At 50.5% G+C, this 22,212-nt stretch overlaps 3 protein-coding genes across 3 annotated transcripts in view; 1 reads left to right on the forward strand and 2 right to left on the reverse strand.

Annotated features, from left to right (window-relative positions):
* LOC109261422 (butyrophilin-like protein 1) overlaps window positions 1–22,212 on the reverse strand; it is a 97,282-nt gene that overhangs the window by 40,758 nt on the left and 34,312 nt on the right. The gene's annotated exons all lie outside the window — the stretch shown is intronic.
* Window positions 1–22,212, reverse strand: part of LOC109260702 (butyrophilin-like protein 1) — a 76,348-nt gene that overhangs the window by 39,109 nt on the left and 15,027 nt on the right. The window lies entirely within an intron of this gene.
* LOC109261419 (neurogenic locus notch homolog protein 4-like) lies at window positions 1,418–17,769 on the forward strand. Its single transcript, XM_053905192.1, is given in 21 exon segments — window positions 1,418–1,605; window positions 2,405–2,486; window positions 2,679–2,971; window positions 4,490–4,837; window positions 4,915–5,037; window positions 5,156–5,394; window positions 5,481–5,649; window positions 5,960–6,154; window positions 7,554–7,667; window positions 8,817–8,930; window positions 9,018–9,140; window positions 9,892–10,051; window positions 11,295–11,440; window positions 11,722–11,874; window positions 12,090–12,207; window positions 12,425–12,512; window positions 12,730–12,883; window positions 13,685–13,869; window positions 15,828–16,080; window positions 16,309–16,421; window positions 17,242–17,769. Coding segments are annotated over 21 exon segments (3,756 nt in total). The 5' UTR covers window positions 1,418–1,547.

The raw sequence follows: 22,212 nt of genomic DNA on the forward strand, positions 1-22,212 counted from the left end.
GACATCATGGGGCAATTGGCAGATTTGGAACATGGACAGTAGATTAGGTAATACTATTGTATCAACTTAAGTTTCCCAATTTTGATAGTTGTACTGTAGTTACATAAAACATGTTCTTGTTCTTAAGACATTCATACCCGTGTTTTCATAAGTAAAGGAATATCTTGTGTACAACTTACTCTCAAGTGGTTCAGAAAAAAATACTGTGTATTTAGAGAAATAGTGATAAAGCAGATGTGGTCATGATGCCAGTTGGTGAATCTGAGTGAAGAGTATCCTGGAATTATATTCTTGCCCCTTTGCTGTGAGCTTTAAATTATTTCCAAATAAAAAGGAGTTTTATTTTTTTTAATATATGAAATTTCTTGTCAAGTTGGTTTCCATACAACACCCAGTGCTCATCCCAAAAGATGCCCTCTTCAATGCCCATCACCTACCCTTCCCTCCCTCCCACCCTTCCATCAACCCTCAGTTTGTTCTCAGTTTTTAAGAGTCTCTTATGCTAATAAAAAAGAGTTTTAAAAAGGGAAGGTACTCCGGGCACACCAGGCTGCAGCTTTGGGTAGCACAGTGCTGGGGCTGTGCATGGCTATTGATAACACCTCCAGCCACCCCAGACTCTCAGCTCTCTGTGCTACTAAGGAAACTCAGTGTGTGACTGACCCTGGAGCTGTTCTGGGTTGACTCAAAAAAAGTAGGATGAGTCAGGGAAATGAATTCTCTTTTGTCGTTCTATTTACTCCAATTCTGAACTCAGAAACTGACATTCCGTACATCTCAGAGATCTCTGTGGTAGAGACAGGGAAGGGAACCTACCTAAATATACAGTTTGCGCTGGATAATCCAGACTGCACATTTCAGTACCGACAACATTCATTTATCATTGATATTGGTTTTATACGTTTCCCAACAAAGGAAGGCCAAGATTTCCCCCAGAACCAGCCCAGTAACTTGCCCATTCCCCCAAAGGAGAAAACTAAGTCCCCAGCAAGGGCCAAGGTAATGGCTAGGAGTGCCCTGCATTCCCACTGCCAAGGTTAGTGGTTTCGACTTATAGAAAGTTGCAGAGTGTCCAAGAAGCACGGATACTAACCTGGAATAGAAGATGCCTCAGCACCCCACACCTCTGTTCCAGGCCCTGACCCTCCCAGGGCAAGGGTAAGCCACCTTGTTATTCTCATCTCTAGAAAGGGGAGACCACACAACAACAGAAGGGCTGGGACTGAACCCAGAACCCCCCCCCCCCAGCCCGGTGCTCCCATCCTGTTCACCTGCCACACCATCCCACTCCCCCTCTCCCCAGGGGTTGTCAGGGACAGAAGGCCCCTCCCTCATCCCCCTCAATGTTGTTCCACTCCTCCCCCTCCCATCACTAGGGTGTCCAGGACATTGTGTGACTCAGGAAACAGCTCAGACGTGAGGCTTGCAGTGGGCAGAGGAGGAGGAAGGGGCCGTGGGAGCAGAGGAGGTGGCTCCTGCCTCGGTGAGGGCTCTGAGGGTCCTTGCCTGAGGAGGCAGAGGATCTGGGTGTGGGGCGGTGCTCTGGAATGCAGCCCCCTTCACTGCTGCTGCTGCTGCTGTGTCACTCAGTCGTCAAGACCAGAGGTGAGGCATGGGGTAGGAGAGGTGAGGGGACCCATCTTCCTTAAGAGGGTGTTGATGGGTTGGGGGCAGAGGGCCAAGCCCCATGCTTTGAGAGGACACCGGGTGGAAGAGAATCTCACCACCATCACCCCCCAAATGCAGGAAGAGAAGACTCTGCTGCTGCAGCTGCACAAACCAAGGCTTTGGGGCCTGTGCCAGGGGCGGTGACTGTCTGGGGAATGGGTGGGAGGGTGCCCGCCTCAGGGAGAATCCAGTTGGCCTTAGTGCTGGGGGACAGCAGGCTCTTGCAATCACATTTAGGAGGTAAAGAGGGAAAAAGACTGGCCACCTGCTAGGGAAGGCGATGAGAAAAAAGCAGGAGATGGAGACATGGGAAGGTCAAGGGCTGACCAAGTCCCTTTCCCGGTCCAGCTGTCCCCACCCCCCGGATGGCTCAATGCTGGGCCCTTCCGGGAGGAAATCCCTTCAATGTCTCAGCCATTCACCTTCCAGGAGTCCCCTGGGCCCCCCTCCTGAGCCCTGTTGTCTCCATTCCAAGGGATGGAGCCTGAGGCTGGACTTGGAAGGCTGGATAATAAACAGGAAAGGGGGTGGGGATTAGGAGCTGAGAGGATCCCCAGGCCTGGGATGGGGGCGGGGCGATGCTAGGGCAAGAGCACCACTCGGGTAGGGATCAGGCAAGTGCAGAAGTGGTGGTGGCTGAGAGCACGTGTGGGGCTGCTGCAGGCAGCAAAGCACCCAGAGAAATCTGGGAGCACAGCGCTCCCCACTCCTATGCCTTCCTCATCTCCATCCCTAGTGCTTCGGTGTGGGGACTTCCCAGAACCCTGTGCCAACGGAGGCACCTGCCTGAGCCTATCTCAGGGACAAGGGAGCTGCCAGTGAGTGTCTCCTGGGAGTGGGAGACCAGAAATGGGGAGGGAGAGCTGGGGAGGAGGAGGGACTGGGAAGGAAGGAGAAAGGGAGGAGGTAAAGGCACTAAAGGGAAACAAATGAAGGCAAAGGAAGGGAGGTGGGAGAGAAGGCAAAGAGGACCCAGTGACTTCAGTTTTCCACTCTCCTCCCCTGCTCAGGTGTGCCCCTGGCTTCCTGGGTGAGACATGCCAGTTTCCTGACCCCTGCCAGGATGGCCAGCTCTGCCAGAATGGGGGCAGCTGCCAAGCTCTGCTTCCCGCCCTCCCAGGCTCCCCCAGCCTTCCCTCTCCCTTGGCCCCCAGCTTCTCCTGCACCTGCCCCTCTGGCTTCACTGGCCAGAGGTGCCAGGCCCAACTCAAGGACCCCTGTTCTTCCTTCTGTTCCAAAATGGGCCGCTGCCATATCCAGGCCTCAGGCCGCCCACGATGTTCCTGTCTGCCTGGATGGACAGGTGAGCACTGCAGTGGTGGGGAGGAGAGGACAAGCAGGAACACTGGACTGGGAAGTGGGGTGGGAAAGATGGAACTGGAGTCTGCAAAACAACCAGCCCCTTTGAGGACAGAGGCTGTGAGAATCAACAAGCCCTCTTGCTGACCATTGACCCGAGACACATTCACCAGCATGGCTGTACCAATGGTCAAAACGTTGAAGTGTTTTCAAACCCGTTAGTAAATGGCTACTGCCATAGCCCCTTCAGTGCCCCAGCCTGGCCCCTCGACGCAGTAGCTAGAGTGTTAATGCCTAGCACAAGGCAGGGAGAGGGGAACCTCCTAGATCCTGCGTAATGGGCTTCTGGCCTTTATTCTTCCAAGTAGGAGCCCATAACAGCACCTGGAAAGACTGTGGTGGTGGGAGGTGTAATGGGGGTGGAAGGGATCTGACCCAGAGAGAGAAACGGGTATCAAGGCAAGGAAGAGGGGTGCAACCCTGGGGCGAGGGTGTGGGACCCCTGGTGGGCAGGGTGTCCTAGCCTGGGGAAGCAGTCAGGCGTATGGGACAGAGGTGAGAGCCCCTGGAGAGGAAGGCTCCTCTGATCTACCAGGAGGGAGGGGACTGGACAGGGCAGTGAAGACCACACAGGGAGGAAAGTGATCTGTGAGGGGTGGACTAGAAGAGCAAGGCTTCTCAAACGTGGCAAGGCACAGCAGTCACCTGGAAAGCCTGCAACATACTGGTGCCCACGTCCCAGAAAGGCTGCTTTAGTGGGTCTGGGGTGAGCCCAGGCATGGAGATATTTTGAGTGCCTGGGTAATTCTGAGGATTTGGGGGTGGGAGACCAGCCTCTCGTGGTGTGACAACAAGGAGGACTGTCAATGGCAACTTGCCAGGCCTTGTGCTTCAGAGCAGGGGCCCACGTGTCCAGTGCCAGCTCTGCCACCGATGAGACGCGCGCCCTTGCATCAGATAGTTAAGATCTCTGCATCCTCAGTTGCCAGCTGATGTCCACACTTCATAACATTGTCGAGAGGAGGAAAGGGAGTGATGTTCAGGAGGTGGTCACTTAGCCCAGTGCCAGCCACCACCACCGCCGTTGCCACTGGGGGGAACAGATGAGACGTCTGTCTCCTTATCATTATCTGGAACACTGTACCCACCTAAAGATTAGGAAATCCAGACAAGAGAGGCCAGACACACCTGAGGGCACACAGCGGTGGTGGCACAGCAAGGTGCCGAGTCTGGAGGCCAGCTGCTTTTCTCCTCCCCACCAAGGAAAGGCCACCAAAGGAAGGACACTGTGTCTCAGGTCTGCTCAGCAGGGCCAGCCTGCAATACTCCCACCAACAATGACAGGTCCCATTTTCCAGAATGCCAAAACTGAGGCAAGGGGTGGTGGAGCAGGGCAAAAAGCGTATGGGAACAAAGAGAAGGAAACATGAAAATCAGACACAAATAATCCAGAGTGAGAGCTGGATTCTCCCAGCTGAGCGGTGGGGGGGGATTGAACAGCACCCTCTGTCCTCTGCCTCAGGTGAGCAGTGCCAGCTTCGGGACTTCTGCTCAGCCAATCCCTGCGTCAATGGAGGGGTGTGTCTGGCCACATACCCCCAGATCCAGTGCCGCTGCCCACCTGGCTTCGAGGGTCATGCCTGCGAACATGATATCAATGAGTGTTTCCTGGACCCAGGGCCCTGCCCCAAAGGCACTTCCTGCCATAACACCTTGGGATCTTTCTGGTGTCACTGCCCCACTGGGCAGGAGGGTCCACGCTGTGAGCTCCAGCCAGGACCCTGCCCCCCTACGGGCTGTCCCAATGGGGGCACCTGTCAGCTGGTTCCAGGGAGAGACTCCACCCTGCACCTCTGCCTCTGCCCCCAAGGTGCGTCCTCACATCTGCCACCCCTCTCTCTGGGCAGGGAGGTCCCCTTCCCTTTGCTAATCCCATGACCCTGTCAGGTTTCAGAGGCCCGAGCTGTGAGGTGAATCCAGATGACTGTGCTGGGCACCAGTGTCAGAACGGGGGCACTTGCCTGGATGGGCTGAGCACCTACACGTGCCTCTGCCCAGAGGCCTGGACAGGTGAGTCGTTTAAGCCAAGTCCATGGCACCCGTGGCCCATATGATCAGCCCCTAGCCTCCCCTCCTCACAGGGCTCCCAACTCCAGCCTTTGTCCCCTTCCCATCCCATCCCCTACAGGCTGGGATTGCTCCGAAGATGTGGATGAATGTGAGGCTCAGGGTCCCCCTCACTGCCAAAATGGGGGTACCTGCCAGAACTCAGCTGGCAGCTTCCATTGTGTGTGTGTGAGCGGCTGGGGAGGCACAGGCTGTGAAGAGAACCTAGACGACTGTGTTGCTGCCACCTGTGCCCCGGGATCCACCTGCATTGATCGTGTGGGCTCCTTCTCCTGCCTTTGCCCACCTGGCCGCACAGGTGTGACAGAGGGCTCGGGGAGGTGGCCGTGGGGATGGCAAGTGACAGAAGCATAAGCGGGACAGCTGGGATCCTCAAGCGGCCCAAGAGCCTCATGCCCATCCTGCTGTGCCACATGGAGGACATGTGCCTGAGCCAGCCATGCCATGGGGAAGCCCAGTGCAGCACCAATCCCCTGACAGGCTCTCCACTCTGCCTGTGTCAGCCTGGCTACTCGGGGCCCACCTGCCACCAGGACCTGGACGAGTGTCAGATGGGTAAGGCACCCCCACATCAGATCCTCTCTGAGTCCCAAACAGCCTCTGCAAATTGTTTTTCAAATTAAAAATACAATCATCTCTTTTTTTCCCAATTTTGTCCAGATTTGGCAATTCTTCCCTACACGGTCTTCTCACCAGTGCTTAGCCCTCCGGGCCCCACTTAGTCCTTGTCTGTGTTAAAGACACCAGCCCTTTCTCCGATTTGTTCACTCTGCCACAAGCAGGCCCTCATGCCTTCCCTGGCCTTTCTGGCCCCCTTGCCCTTCTGCCCTGGGCCCCTGTGAACTTCTGACTCCTCTCCTCCTAGCCCAGCAAGGCCCCAGTCCCTGTGAACATGGCGGCTCTTGCCTCAACACCCCCGGCTCCTTTGACTGCCTCTGTCCCCCTGGCTACACGGGCTCCCGCTGCGAGGCTGATCACAATGAGTGCCTGTCCCAGCCCTGCCATCTAGGCAGCACCTGCCTGGACCTGCTTGCCACCTTCCACTGCCTCTGCCCACCAGGTACTAGATGGATGGGGCCCTGAGTAGAGGACACAGGGGACTAATCCTGAACCCACTAGGCATGACCCCTCCAGAACATAGATAGCCCCAGGCCAGTTGGGATCAGCTATCAAAGAATACCTCTTTCTCATCTCCCCACCCAAGATGAAAACTCTGGGAAACCCATGGCCTCTAGGAGAAGGGCAGCCACAGATGGTACTGAGGTTGTACACTGCTCAACTCTGGGGGTGAGAGGAAAGCATTCACTTCATAGTCATTGTAAAGTGCGCAGCCTGGTCCACTGTACACAGAGGCCCATCAAGGAAGAGCAGAACAACAGCAGCCTCGGCTCATGCCAACTCAGAATGTTCCTCCTAATCACAGAAACTGTCCCCTGTAGAGATTGAGTAAATCCTTAAAACCCCAAAGGGCCTGTATGCTTGAATTTGGTACAATAGAAAAAAAAAAGTGCCACAAGGCTGCACCTACCTCCAAGTTAGTTTTAAGGGAGACAGGTCTCCCCAGGGGTATAGTGACCAACCCGATATCAGGAAGCTGAATGAAACCAAAAAAATAATGGCTTACTTTATGCCAAGTACCACCTGAACATCTTACATGCATTTTGTCATCTTGGCAATAACCCTCTAAGGTCAGTATTGTTACTGTGCCCATTTTACAAGAAACAGACACAGAGAGATTAAGTGAGTTGTCCAGCTAGTAAGTGGCATGGCCGGGATTCAAACCCAGGGCTTCAGTAGATTTAACCACTACACCAAACAGTCTTCCTAAACTGAGCAGCATCCAAGGAAAAAAGCTGAGAAAACCATGCAGTCATCCAAGGGACAAGGTCATAGATACCAAGGAACTTCAGAAGCAGAATCCCCAGGCAAGAAGTGGGAGGCAGCCGAGGTCTAGAGGCTGATCCAGCTTCAGTTCAGGGTGGGACTGCGGATACCAGGACAAGCCCAAAGATACAGGACAAATATGTGACCAACAAGCTACCCAAATGCCCTTCAAATACCCCCCCTTGGGGACTCCTGGTCTCCCTGGCACAGAAGCCTACTGGGGTAGAACAAGAGGCATGACTCACCTCCAAGCAGATGCCCATTTGTTTCATTTGACCTTGAGGACCTCCAGGCTCATTAGCCCGGCCCAGTGAGCCTGCCGTCTGGGCACAGAGAATGGCCCCCAAAGGTATTTCCTTGCTGCCCCCTCGGGTCCCAGCAGGTGCCCTGCTCCCTGAGCTTTCACATTTAAAGGGGGCAGAGCCACACACAGCAGAGCAGCAGGACCGCAGGCTCGTCGCCCCAACCTTCAGGCAGACAGCACCCTGGGAGGGTTCTAGAACCCTGGTCATCCTGGGCAGAAGGGGTGAGCAGCCCAGGCAGGGCTCAGCCTGCACCACATCTCCATGTCCCAGGCTTAGAAGGGCAGCTCTGTGAGGTGGAGACAGACGAGTGTGCCTCTGCTCCTTGCCTGAACCAGGCTGACTGCCAGGACCTCCTCAACGGCTTCCTGTGTGTCTGCCTGCCTGGTGAGTACAGATTCCACTCCAGCCCTTCAGCCCAGCCCCCTGAACCACAGTGCAGGCCCGGCAATCCCAAACCTTTTGAAGTTCACCCTGGCTTGGCCAACGAGGCTCCCATTTCTCCCAACTCCTCTGCTCCCCCAACTCTCTTCTGTTACATCCCAAATCTTCCACGCGTACTCATCCACCTTTATCTCTGTCCTGCCAAATTACCCAAATCGTCCTTTCTGGCCCTCCTCCAGAGTCCGCTCGTGGGGATCCCAGGCTGGTCTTGGCACTGCTCACCCTGGATGCAGGGAAAACTGCCCCCGGCCTTCCTTCTCCACCATTATCGATCCCTCTGTTCCCTGATGTGATGATAACAGATGTTTCTTGAATATTTGCTCCAGGCCAGGCACTTGGCTGTGTACTTTTCAGGCATTACCTCATTTAATCCTTTCAATGACACCATAAGGTAGGTTCTATTATTCCCCTTTTACAGAAGAGGACACTGCAGCCTAGAGAGCTTGAGTAACTTGCCCAAAGTCACACAACTGGCAGGTGCTGAACATCATCCTCCTGTCACCTCCACCTGCCCCAGGTGTCTTCTCTGGGAAGCCCCCCAGGTTCACTTTTCCTGGTGAGGGGAGGGGCCACGACTTGCATTTATGCTTTTGATACATAGTATTTTCACCATTCACACACACAGCCAGTTATACCTTCTTTATATAAAGAATGAAGTTACTAAGACATGCTGTTATGTTCTGAAATTCAAATCACTATTTGAGAAGCCCCCAGATTGGTACCTTCATTATATAATGATACATGCAGATGAACCTCCAAACCAAGCCATTTGAAACAAGATTCTCTTCACTGCAATTCATAGCAATGTTATTTCTGTCTCTGTAAATAGAAGGTTAAATATCGGTATTAACTCCAAATTTCTTGTTTGAATCCATGAAATCATACCTGTATATCTCAGTCACAAATATTTGTAACAAACCCCTAATGAATCCAAAGTCAGGAAAGAAAGAAAAAGAAGGAGAGGAGAGGAGAGGAGAGGAGAGGAGAGGAAGGGGAAAAGGAAAGGAAAGGAAAGGAAAGGAAAGGAAAGGAAAGGAAAGGAAAGGAAAGATAACCTTTACCATCTCTCCCCACTTACTCCCTGCCCCTCAGGATTCACTGGCTCCCAGTGTGAGGAGGACATCGATGAGTGTGGAAGCTCTCCCTGTGCCAACGGTGGGCAGTGCCAGGACCAGCCTGGATCATTCCATTGCGAGTGTCCTCCAGGTAGACCAATGCTCAAACACTGGAGGGAAGAGTGGGGGCCAAGTGCAGACTCCCCTGCAGGTCCCTGACCCTCCTGCTGTGCCATAGGCTTTGAAGGCCCTCGCTGTCAGACCGAGGTGGATGAGTGTCTGAGTGGCCCATGCCCCACTGGAGCAAGCTGCCTGGATCTCCCAGGAGCCTTCTTTTGCCTCTGCCCCTCTGGCTTCACAGGTAAGCAGGGGAGGTGTTAGAAAGGACTGGCAGGACAGTTGAGTCCATTAGGGGTGGAGCAGAGGTCATTGCTGGATATTCAAGGGTTGGAATGTAAAAAGAGAATGAGAATGGAACCCCTTCAAATTATTCAATGCAAAACCTGCACAACCTGAGGCTGACAGCAGGTGTTATTTACAGGGCCCACACTGGGCCCAACATGAATGGTGTGATTAGGGTTCAGAAACAGGATGGGGTTCAAGAGGAAGCCATTCATTTGCTTATTTAGAATGTATTAAGTGCCTACTATGCACAGCCAGACACAGACACAAGTTGGTAAGAGACCTGCTCTCCTCAAGTGGCTTTAAATCTAGTGCAGAGAGACCAAGAAGTCTCCTGTTGGTTATAGCCACAGGTGCTCTGAGAGAGGACTGCACAGGATTCTATAAGAGCACAAAGGACCAGCCAACCAGACTAGAGATGAGAAGGCTTCATGAGGAGGTAATGGCTGAGCTGAGTCTGGAAGAATGAGTAGGAGTTTGTCAAGACAGAATGATTACATGTTTTAGCTGCAGGTAACTGCATTGCAAAATGATGCCATGCAGGAGCCTGTGTGCCATTCTGAGGAAGTTAGACAGTATCCTGAGGCAACAGGGAGCCACTGAAGGACAGGTTCGTGGGGAGTGAGCAAGTCATATGTAAAAAGTGGCTTTGACCCCATCAAGGACATAGAGGGACTCTGTTTTCCCTCTGACCCATCTCCCCACCCCAGGTCATCTCTGTGAGGTTCCCCTGTGTGCCCCCAACCTGTGCCAGCCCAAGCAAAAATGCCAAGATCAGGAAGACAAGGCCCACTGCCTCTGCCCTGATGGAAGCCCTGGCTGTGCCCCCGTTGAGGACAACTGCACCTGCCACCACGGACACTGCCAGAGGTAACCTTCCACTGTCCTCTGGGTCCTCCTCAGCTAGGCCAGGGAGAGACAACCGGTGAGGGGTGAGTCTGCAAGAAATGACCAATAGGGAAGAAGAAGGAAACGGCGAAGTTCTGAGGTCAAAGCCAAGGTGAGGGATCCACTAGTGAGTGCTATCCCGTGAGGGGAGAGTTCATAAATAACAGGAGAAACGGAGGGCTAGAGGGTCAGAACAGGAAGAAAAACATGAAATCCCAGGACCAATTAATCATACATTAGAGGGGTACCTGGGTGGTTCAGTCGGTTGAGCGTCCGACTTTGGCTCAGGTCATGATCTCACAGTTCATGAGTTCAAGCCCCGCGTCCAAGCTGTGCTGACAGCTCGGAGCCTGGAGCCTGCTTCAGATTCTGTGTCTCCCTCTCTCTCTCTGCCCTTCTCCCACTGTCACTCTGTCTCTCTCTCTCTCTCTCTCAAAAATAAAAAATTGATAAATTTGAAAAAAACATCATACATTAGACAAATATTGAACATCTACTATGGGTGTATCCTTTTCCAGGCACTGGAGGAATAGCACAGAACAAAAGAGACAAAGTGTCTGTTCTCATGGAGCTCTCACTCTAATGAGGAAAGACAGATAATAAACAAATTATAGAAGAAATGTATATACATATTCATACATATAGTCGGAGAAAACAAGCAGGAGGCAAGTATGGAAGGGGGAAAATGCTGAGAACAGAGCCACTGAAGAAGGGGACCAGACTCTCAGGGCCAAAAAAAAGAAGAGATCAGGGGGCTGGGTGGCTCAGTTGGTTCAAAGTCCAACTCTTGACCTCAGCTCAGGATGTGATCTCAGGGTGGTGAGTTCAGGTCCCACGTTGGGCTCCAGACTGGATTGGACTCCAGAATGGGCGTGAAGCCTACTTAAAAACAGAAGAGGTGCCTGGATGGCTCAGTCAGTTAAGCATCTGACTTCGGCTCAAGTTGTGATCTCGCGACTGACAGCTCAGAGCCTGGAGCCTGCCTCAAATTCTGTGTCTTCCTCTCTCTCTGCCCCTCCCCCACTCACACCCTGTCTCTCTCTCTCTCTCTCTCTCTCTCTCTCTCTCAATCTCTCTCTCCTCAATCTCTCTCTCTCAAAAATAATAATCAAAAAGAAAAAAAAAAGAAATTTATAGGGGTCTAACCAATGATGGGGAGTGGGGAGGGGAGAAGAAAAAATCACCAGAAGAAGAAAAACACCCTTCTTTTTCTCGTTATGACCAGATCCTCATGTGTGTGTGATGTGGGATGGACAGAACCAGAATGTGAAGCAGAGCTAGGGGGCTGCATCTCCACGCCCTGTGCGCATGGGGGCACCTGCCACCCCCAGCCCTCGGGCTACAACTGTACCTGCCCCACAGGCTACACAGGTGAGGCCCTTCCCAAACCACAGACATTCTGGGCTGGCCACCTCTAATCAAGAGCAAGACCAGTAGAGGCATGTGTCCAAGGCCTCTGGGTCTTGGTCACCACCAAGGAGAACTGGGCATGTGCTGCAGGGACCACAGGCGATATGCAGGAGGTGGTAAGAAAAGAAAAGAGGTTGGATGGAAGACAAAAGGGATGGGGATGAGGAAAAGGAAGGGGAGATAAGTGGAGGAAGACAGAGAGAAGAGGATGCCCTTTCTCAGACCCCACTCATTTCCCTCAGGCCCCACCTGCAGCGAGGAGCTAACAGCTTGTCACTCAGGGCCCTGTCTCAACGGTGGCTCCTGTAGCCCCAGCCCTGGGGGCTATTCCTGCACCTGCCCTCGGAGCCACACTGGGCCCCGCTGCCAGACAAGCACTGACCACTGTGCCTCTGGTGAGTACCTACCATGTTCTGGGGCTGGGCCACAGGTGGATGGAGGAACTGGTCAGGGTGTGTTGGTGCCGTCTGATAAAAATCAACTGGCCACCACGAGCTGCAGTTTTGATGGGGGCAGCAGGGAGTGCGTGTATGTCCTGTGCGGGGTGTGACTAAGGTCACAGGCCAGGTATGGGTAAGGAACCCAACCCCTCACAGCCTCCTCTCTCCAGCCCCGTGCCTCAATGGGGGTACCTGTGTGAACAGGCCTGGCACCTCCGCCTGCCTCTGTGCTGCGGGCTTCCAAGGCCCACGCTGTGAGGGAAGGACCCGTCCTAGCTGTGCAGACAAGTGAGCAAAGACCCCTAGAGGAAGGGAAGGGGCCCCTCAGCCTTCCCACCCTTCCTGTCCATCTCCTCTGGGGCTCCAGGCTGCCTTGAATTCCACATCCCACATCCTTTCACTATGACTCCCTTTCTGGTTTCCTATCTCATCACCGCGTCACATACGCCCTCCCCTTTGGTTGCCGGGACTGCCTCCCACCATGCCTTGTCTCTGTCCTGTCCAGCCCCTGTAGGAACAGGGCAACCTGCCAAGATGGCCCTCAGGGTCCCCACTGCCTCTGCCCCCCTGGCTACACAGGAGACAGCTGCCAGGTGAGGGGTGCTGAGCCAAGTGTGCTGAGGAGGGCGGTGGCTGAAGGGCTCTAGTGGGAGGGTCTCAGGGACTAGAAGAGCAGGGAGCTTGGGAAGGTAACCACATGAAAGTGGAATCTGGGAGTTGAGCTCTAGCTGGCAGAAGCTGTCAGAAGACCATCTCTGGGCCTGAACACATGACACTCAGTCTTGCCCCATGCTCTCTCCTAAACCTCAGACTCTGGTGGACATCTGTGCCCAGAAGCCCTGTCCACACAATTCCCACTGCCTCCAGACTGGGCCCTCCTTCCAGTGCCTGTGCCTCCAGGGATGAACCGGGCCTCTCTGCAACCTTCCGCTGTCCTCCTGCCAGAAGGCAGCTTTGAGCCAAGGTGCTAACCCAAGGACCAACTGGGGAACAGATGAAGAGAGAAAGGGTGTCCCTCTCTACCTGATCCCTAAGGAGACCCACATACAACCTTTGACCAAAACAACCAACTAAGAGTCAAAGTAACACAGACCAACCACTACTGCTGATTCTATAGCTCAGCCCTCCTATCACCATGCTCAAAGCAACTCAAGCAACACCAACCAACCCAGACAACAAGACTCCAGTTTATCACAACCACTGAGACATAACTCCATGTGAAGCAACTCAACTCTGTCACTATCATAACTCAGCTAGAATGGATCACACTTAACCCAACTTCACTCAGCTGCTGCTCCCAATCATTTTGATGTTATGCCAACCCCCTTGTGAAAGAATACCCCCCCTCATTCAAATGAGGTTTAATATGAGCAGAACTCAGGAAAGAGACTACTGTGGGGTTAGGGGATGGGAATCACAGTGAGAGAACATCACAGGATGCCAATTCAGGGGACAGACTTAGGCACCTAAAGTTTCCGCTGAGTTCTTTCTTCCTTGAGACTTGTTTTAAGCCACGAATACAGTTGCTTATAATGCTCTAATAAGTTTAAGAAGAGGTATCTCTCTCCATTCTGGCAGAACAGGCAGGAGGGGGATCTTGATGACTTAATCTCTTCAGCACCAGAATTTATTGACTCCTCAGGCTCCAAGTGGCCTCCACCCACCCCAGGAATGTCAGTGATCCCCATGAGCCTCTCTGCTCTGTGTCTGGGACCCCTGAGAACCTAACTTAGCTTTGTCTATCCCTGTTTGCCTTTCTTCTCAGGCACAGAAGTTTCTTCCCTGTGCCAGAATGGAGGTCTCTGCATCGACAGTGGCTCCTCCTATTTCTGCCACTGCCCCCCTGGATTCCAAGGCAGCGTATGTCAGGACAGGGTGAACCCATGTGAGTCCAGGCCCTGCCAACATGGGGCCACGTGCATGGCCCAGCCCACTGGATATCTCTGCCAGGTAAGCCGGTCTAGAGGAGAGCAGTAGGGGAGACAAGCGTGGGTGGATGTGGGAAAAGTAGTTGAGGGGGCGTGTAGTGATGTATTCATTTCCCTTTCCTTTACCCACATACCCAACCAACCACCAAGTCATGCCATTTTGCCTCCTAAATCTTTCTCAATTCTGTCCTTCCTCCTTCACCCTTTGTCCCACTGCCTCAGTCTAGGCCTTTGCTGCCTTCCACCCTCCTCCACACATGGAGCACCCTCCTATTGTCCCTGCCTCCCCACTTGTCCACCTATAGGCTCAACCTTTATTCCACTACCAGGGTGCTCTGTTGAAAACGTTAAGCTGACCTGTCACTCCCCTGCTTAAAAACCTTCAGTGGCTGCCCACCTCTTTTTAAAAAAAAAAATTTTTTTTTTAATGTTTATTTATTTTTGACAGAGAGAGACAGAGCATGAGCGGGGGAAGGGCAGAGAGCGAGGGAGACACAGAATCCAAAGCAGGCTCCAGGCTCTAAGCTGTCAGCACAGAGCCCGACACGGGGCTAGAACTCACAGACCGCGAGATCATGACCTGACCCTAAGTCAGACGCCCAAATGACTGAGCCACCCAGGCGCCCCATTGTGGCTCTCTGATAGTGAAATCTAAGGCCAGCGTGACCCAGCCTTGCCTGCCTCTTAGGTCTCATGTCCCCACATCCCCGCCCTCCTACTCTCTGCTCTAGCTGCTGTTGGCTTCCCTACACACCCCTTATACTGGCTCTCCAGTGTCCTTCCCCACCCACTTCCACTGGACAGTGCTCAAGAGGTGCCTTCCTCAGGGAAATGTCCCTAACTTCTCTCCAGACTGGGTTTGGGCCTCTCCCTCGTGGTTCAGGTCACTGAGCAGAAGAGGCAAAGCTGGGATTCAAGTCCAAGCAGCCTGATGCCTGTACTCAGAAGGCTGACTTTGGATAAAAGGTGTGATGCAAATCCCCCAACCACCCTCTTTAACTTTTTAATTTTATTCTTTAACTTTTTATTATGACCATTTTCAAACATACGCAAAAGCAGTGTACTAATTAGTAGCAAACACCCCTTCACTCAACACTCAGCTTTACCTCCCCTTTCCTGAGACTTCTTCCCTCTGATGTCTCCAAGATACCCCCTCACCCGCTTCTCCCAGCCCTCCAGCCACTCCTCACACTCTCTGTAATTCCCTTTTGCTCCACCTTTCTGAAGCCTGGTACTGCATTCTTACATGCTCTCCTTCCTCTTGCAAGAACTCAGCACATGGTACAGACCTCATCGATGATCTTCTCCCACTAGCAGAAAGGTAAACAATTGGAAAATGGCTAAGGGTACTGGTTATGAAGTCACAGACTTGCACTGAATCCCAGCTCTGCCACCTGCTAGCCGAGTCATGCAGTCTTTCCAGGAATCATTTGCCTTTTCTGCAAAGTGAGAATCAAATGAGATAATTCACATACAAGTTTGTTGGGAGGGTTTTATGAGCTTATGTATAGAAATCATGCAATAAATGCTAGCTGTCTCTCTGGTTTACTGAGAACGTCATGGAAGCAGGGATGAGTTCTAATTTTCTTCATGTTCCTAGTGCCTACAATAGTGCCTGGCACGAAGTAGGCATTCAATAAACACTTACAAATTAATTACAAAAGCATGACAGAGCCTGGGGGTGAGGCGTGTGATTGGGGGAGGGAGGTCTTACAAAAACAGAACTATGTTTAATAGCATTGTATCATAAGATGGTTTGGGACTGCTGGAGCGGTTAAGTTGCCCACTATTGAACAAGGGTATAGCATGGAGTTGAGATACAAGGGTGAAGCTACGCAGGGCTGTGATGGATGATCAGTTGAGTGATACTCTGAACTGGAAGGTAGGGAAGGGATTGGGCAGACTGTCTTGAGCTGGCTCCCCTGTACTGTTGAGATGGGCTGGATTATTGGTTCCCTGTCTGACCCTCTTTGCCCGCAGTGTGCCCCAGGCTACAATGGACAGAACTGCTCAAAGGAATCCAATGCTTGTCAGTCCCAGCCCTGTCACAACCATGGGACCTGCACCCCCAAACCTGGAGGCTTCTACTGCACCTGCCCTCCAGGTTTTGTGGGGCTGCGCTGTGAAGGGGACGTAGATGAGTGTCTGGACCAGCCCTGCCACCCCCCAGGCACTGCAGCCTGCCACTCTCTGGCCAATGCCTTCTACTGCCAATGTCTGCCTGGCTACACAGGTGAGGCCTGGGAGGGTGTGTGTAGGCATGTCTGTGGCACAGCTGAGTTGACAACCCCCACTCACAAGGCAGCCTAGTCATCATGTCCATCCCCCTGCCTCCCCACCCCAGGGAATATGCCCCAGGATCCCTTCCTGTGCAGGTAGTACTGGGTCAATTCCCAGTAATGAGCTAGGAAGGGGGCAATGACTGAAGTAGCGTATGACATCTAACCCCACCCCACCACAGGCCAGTGGTGTGAAGTGGAGACAGACCCTTGCCAGAGCCAGCCCTGCTCCAACGGAGGGTCTTGTGAGACAACAGCAGGACCACCCCTGGGTTTCACCTGCCACTGCCTCCAGGTAAGTAACCACAAACCAGTCTTCTCTGTTTCCCCCAACACTGGTGCCAGGTGAGAATGCCTGAGTGGGATCCTAGAGGGGAATCTAGGGAGCACTGGAGTGGGAATTATTGATGAGAACCAGCCCATGTTAATGGCGATGAGTGGCTCTCAGAAGCAGTTCAAGGGGGCAGGCAGGATCAGGTGTTAGCATGAATGGATTTTCAGAAATCATTGGCACTGCCTAAGGTAAGGCCCCAGAGTCAAGCTGGGCGACCTTGAGTAAGTTCTTTTACGTGTGTGTGTGTGTGTGTGTGTGTGTGTGCGTGGACCTCAGATGCATGAAATCAGGTTAATCATAAGCCTTTGTTCATGATACACCATCATCATTGGTTTGTGCATGGCCTTCTTTTTATTATTCTTACAACATAATACCCAGGAACCTAATCTAAGAATTACAACAGTAACGATGACCCACATCTACTTATGTCTTCCTCTATCCTCTTCCCCTTCCAGAGAAAGAGAGTTTATCACCCTATGTCCAAGGATTAAGATAATATTCATTTAATACCACTCTATTAAGTGTTTAGTCTTCCAGGTTGTTGCACACAGCGGTGGTTCGTCCGTTTTCACTGTGTAATATGTCATTATGTGAAAAAACCATGGACCATGGTTTCAACATCTATAAAATGACTTGATATAAACTTGATGTTCTCTGAGGCCCCTTCCAGATATGAGATTCTAGGACCATCTGAGTTATCTTAACCCGAGAGTTTGCTTGGTGGGGGGGAGTGGGAAGAATAATACAAGGGCCTTCCCCAACATCTCTCTCCTCTCCACAGGGTTTTGAGGGCCCCACCTGCAACCACAGAGCCCCCTCCTGTGGCCACCACCACTGCCACCACGGTGGCCTGTGTCTGCCCTCCCCCAAGCCTGGCTTCCCACCCCGCTGTGCCTGCCTCAATGGCTATGGGGGCCCTGACTGCCTGACCCCACCTGCTCCTCATGGCTGTGGCCCTCCTTCTCCATGCCTACACAATGGCAGTTGCTCAGAGATCCCTGGGCTGGGGTCCCCAGCCTTCCGATGCTCCTGCCCTCCCAGCTCTCCAGGGCCCCGGTGTCAGAGGCCTGGAGCAAAGGGATGTGAGGGCAGAGGTGGAGATGGGGCCTGTGATGCTGGCTGCAGCGGCCCTGGAGGAAATTGGGATGGGGGAGACTGCTCCCTGGGGGTCCCAGACCCCTGGAAGGGCTGCCCTTCCCACTCCCAGTGTTGGCTTCTCTTCTGGGATGGGCAGTGCCACCCACAGTGTGACTCTGCAGAGTGTCTGTTTGATGGCTACGACTGTGAGACTCCTCCAGCCTGCACGTGAGCCTAAAACCCTGACTTCAGGTTGGGGGTGGGGAGGCCTCTAAGTTACAGTGTGACCACAGCCTCAGGCTCCAGGCAGTTGCCACCCTTGATAACCATTGCCAAGTAGGGGTGGAAGACACTAGGCTCCAGCCCAGGGGAATAGGGCAGCATCAATATTTAACATGGGGACCAGGAAGGAGGGCACTGCCTCTGTCTGGGCTCCTAAGAGTTGTGAGAGCTCTGGCCTCAAGCCTCTCTAAGACCTGTTGCCATGGAGTATCTCCCCTAACAACCAGCACCCCTGAGGGAAAAGGTCTTTGGACTCTCCTTCAGGGAGACAGGAGAGCTTGGGAGGGTAGGGAGAAGGGACAGTCTTAGGGAACAAGGGTGTCATAGACATTAGAGTGTCTCAACTACCTACCACCCAGGGCCTGACTAAGCCCATTGCTCTGGAGCTGTACCCACTTAGCAACCTGTGCCCTAGAGGCAGTGGAATATCAGGTATCTCTCTGAAATGAAGAAGGGGGTCAAGTTTCTTTGGGGATCCTGAGTCCCTCTCACTCAGGCAAGGTGAGAATCATGAAAGCAGAAAGGGGAAAAAATTTCCTAACCTACAAGGGAAGACAGATCAGGTTTGTAGCAGATCTATCCACAGAAACTTGGGAGGCCAGAAGGGAGTGGCAGGATATATTCAGTGTGCTGAATCAGAAAAATATGCAGCCAAGAATTCTTTATCCAGCAAGGCTGTCATTCAAAATAGAAGGAGAGATAAAAAGTTTCTCAGACAAACAAAAATTAGAGGAGTTTGTGACCACTCAACCAGCCCTGCAAGAAATTTTGAGGGGAGAAAAGATGAAAAAAAGTATATATATATATATATATATATATATATATGTGTGTGTGTGTGTGTGTGTGTGTGTGTATGTGTGTGTGTGCGCGCGCGCGCTTGTGTGTGTGTGCGTGTGTATAAATACCAAAAGCAACAAAGATTAGAAAGGACCAGAGAACACCACCAGAAACTCCAACTCTACAAGCATCATAATGGCAATAAATTCATAACTTTCAGTATTCACTCTAAACGTCAATGGACTCAATGCTCCAAACAAAAGATACGGAGTAACAGAATGGTTAAGAAAACAAGATCCATTGATATGCTGTTTACAAGAGACCTTCATAAAGACACCTTCAGATTGAAAATAAGGGGATGGAGAACCATCTATCATGCTAATGGTCAACAACAGAAAGCCAGAGTAGCCATACTTAATCAGACAACCTAGACTTTAAAATAAAGTCTGTATCAAGAGATGGAGAAGGGCATTATATCATAATCAAGGAGTCTATCCACCAAGAAGACCTAACAATTGTAAACATTTATGCGCCAAACTATAGAAAGCTTATGACAGAAATTGAAGAAGACACAAAAAAAAAAAATGGAAAAAAATTCCATGCTCCTGGATAGGAAGAACAAATATTGTTAAAATGTCGATACCACCCAAAGCAATCTACATATTCAATGCAATCCCTATCAAAGTAACACCAGCATTCTTCACAGAGCTAGAACAAATAATCCTAAAATCTGTATGGAACCAGAAAAGACCCCGAATAGCCGAAGCAATCTTGAAAAAGAAAACCAAAGCAGGAGGCATCACAATCCCAGACTTCAAGCTGTTACAAAGCTGTAAGCATCAAGACAATACGGTTCTGGCACAACAACAGACACCCATATCAATGGAACAGAATAGAGAACCCAGAAATGCACCCACAAACGTATGGCCAACTAATCTTTGACAAAGCAGGAAAGAATATCCCATGGAATAAAGACAGTCTCTTCACCAAGTGGTGCTGGGGAAACTGGACAGCGACATGCAGAAGAATGAACCTGGACCACTTTCTTATACCATACACAAAAATAAACTCAAAATGGATGAAAGACTCAATGTAAGACAGGAAGCCATCAAAATCCTTGAGGAGAAAGCAGGCAAAAACCTCTTTGATCTTGGCCGCAGCAACTTCTTACCCAACACATCTCCAAAGGCAAGGGAAACAAAAGCAAAAATGAACTACTGGGACCTCTTCAAAATAAAAGCTTCTGCACAGCAAAGGAAACAATCAGCAAAACTAAAAGGCAACCGACAGAATGGGAAAAGATATTTGCAAATGACATATCAGGTAAAGGGTTAGCATTTAAAATCTACAAAGAACTTATCAAACTCAACACCCCAAAAACAAATAATCCAGTGAAGAAATGGGCAAAAGACATGAATAGACACTTCTCCAAAGAAGACATCCAGATGGCCAACCGATGCATGAAATAATGCTCAACATCACTCATCATCAGGGAAATACAAATCAAAACCACCGTGAGATACCACCTGACACCTGTCAGAATGGCTCACATTAACAACTCAGGCAACAACAGATGTTGGCGAGGATGCAGAGAAAGAGGATCTCTTTTGCATTGTTGGTAGCAATGCAAGCTGGTGCAGCTACTCACCAGCTTGGAGGATCCTCAAAAAACTAAAAATAGGGGCGCCTGGGTGGCTCAGTCGATTGAGCGACCGACTTCGGCTCAGGTCATGATCTCGCAGTTCGTGAGTTTGAGCCCCGCATCAGGCTCTGTGCTGACAGCTCAGAGCCTGCAGCCTGCTTCTGATTCTGTGTCTCCCTCTCTCTCTGCCCCTCCCCCGCTCATGCTCTGTCTCAGAAATAAATAAACATTAAAAAAAAATTTTTAAACCGAAACTAAACTAAAAATAGAACTACCCTACACCCAGCAATTGCACTACTAGGCATGTATCCAAGGGATACAGGTGTGCTGTTTTGAAGGGGCACATGCACGCCAATGTTTATAGCAGCTCTATGAACAATAGCCAAAATATGGAAGAGCCCAAATTTCCATCAATGGAAGAATGGGTAAAGAAGATGTGGTATATATATATATATACAATGGAGTATTACTTGGCAATGAAAAAAGAATGAAATCTTGCCATTTGCAACTCCGTGGATGGAACTGGAGGGTATTATGCTAAGTGAAATTAGTCAGAGAAAGACAAAAATCATATGACTTCACTCATATGAGGACTTTAAGAGAAAAAAAAGATGAACATAAGGGAAGAAAAGCAAAAAATAATAGAAAAACAGGGAGAGGGACAAAACATAAGAGAATCTTAAATATAGAGATCAAACAGAGGGTTGCTGGAGGGGCTGTGGGAGGGGGGATGGGCTAAATGGGTAAGGGGCATTAAGGAATCTACTTCTGAAATCACTGTTGCACTATATGCTAACTAAATTGGATGTAAATTTAAAACAATAAAAAATAGTATTATTATTAGTTTATATCTTTTGACCCCTTTTACCTACTTTGCCTACTTCTTGCCCCTCACCTTGGCAATCATCTATATCTTCTCTGTATTTATGAGTTTGGGTTATTATGTTGACGGGGTGGTATTTTGTTTTCTTGTTTTTTGTTTCAGATTCCACATATACGTGAGATAATTTGGTATATGTCTTTCTCTTTCTGATTTATTTCCCTTAGCATAATGCCCTCCTGGCTATTATAAATAATGCGGCAATAATACAGGTGTGCAGGTATCTTTATGAGTTTATTAATTTCATTTTCTTTGATTAATACCTAGGAGGGGAATTGCTGGGTGATAATGGTTGCTCTATTTGAATTTTTTGAGAAACCTTTATATTGTTTTCCATAGTCACTGCACCAATTTACAATCACACCAACAGAGCACATTGTTGCCCTTTCCTCCCCATTTTTGCCAATCCTTGTTATTTCTTGTCTTTTTTATTACAGCCATTCTGACAGGTGATAGGTGATATCTCTTTGGGTTTTGATTTGCATTTCTCTAACGATGAGTGATCTTGAACATCTCTTCCTGTATTTCTTGGCCATCTGTATATCTCCTTTGGAAAAATATCTATTCAGAACTCTGCCCATTTTGTAATTGCTATTTGCTTTTGTGTTATTGAGTTGTATGAGTTCTTTATATATTTTGGATATTAACCCCTCACCAGATATGTAGCTTGCAGATGTTTTCTCCCATTCAGTATGTTGCCTTTGCATTCTGTTGATGATTTCCTTTGTTGTGCAGAAGCTTTTTGGTTTGATGTAGCCCCACTTGTTTGTTTTTGCTTTGTAGCTTTTACTTCTGGTGTCAAATCCAAAAACTCAGTGTCAAGACTGAGATCAAAAACGTTCTGCCCCCAGTTTCACCCAGGAGTTTTATGGTTTTAGCTCTTATGTTTAAGTCTGGAATACATCTTGACTTAGTTTTTGTGTATGGTGTTAGATAGGTGTCCAGTTGCATTCCTTTGCTTGTGGCTGCCCAGTGTTTCCAACACCACCTATTGAGGAGACTGCTTTTTCCCCATGTTACATCCTTGGCTCTTTTGTTGTAAATTAACTGGCTACATATGTGTGGGTTTCTTTTTGGGCTTTCTGTTTCTGTTC

This window comes from Panthera pardus, unplaced genomic scaffold, assembly GCF_024362965.1.
Source record: "Panthera pardus isolate Hobbes unplaced genomic scaffold, ASM2436296v1 HiC_scaffold_17, whole genome shotgun sequence".
Lineage (NCBI taxonomy): Eukaryota > Metazoa > Chordata > Mammalia > Carnivora > Felidae > Panthera > Panthera pardus.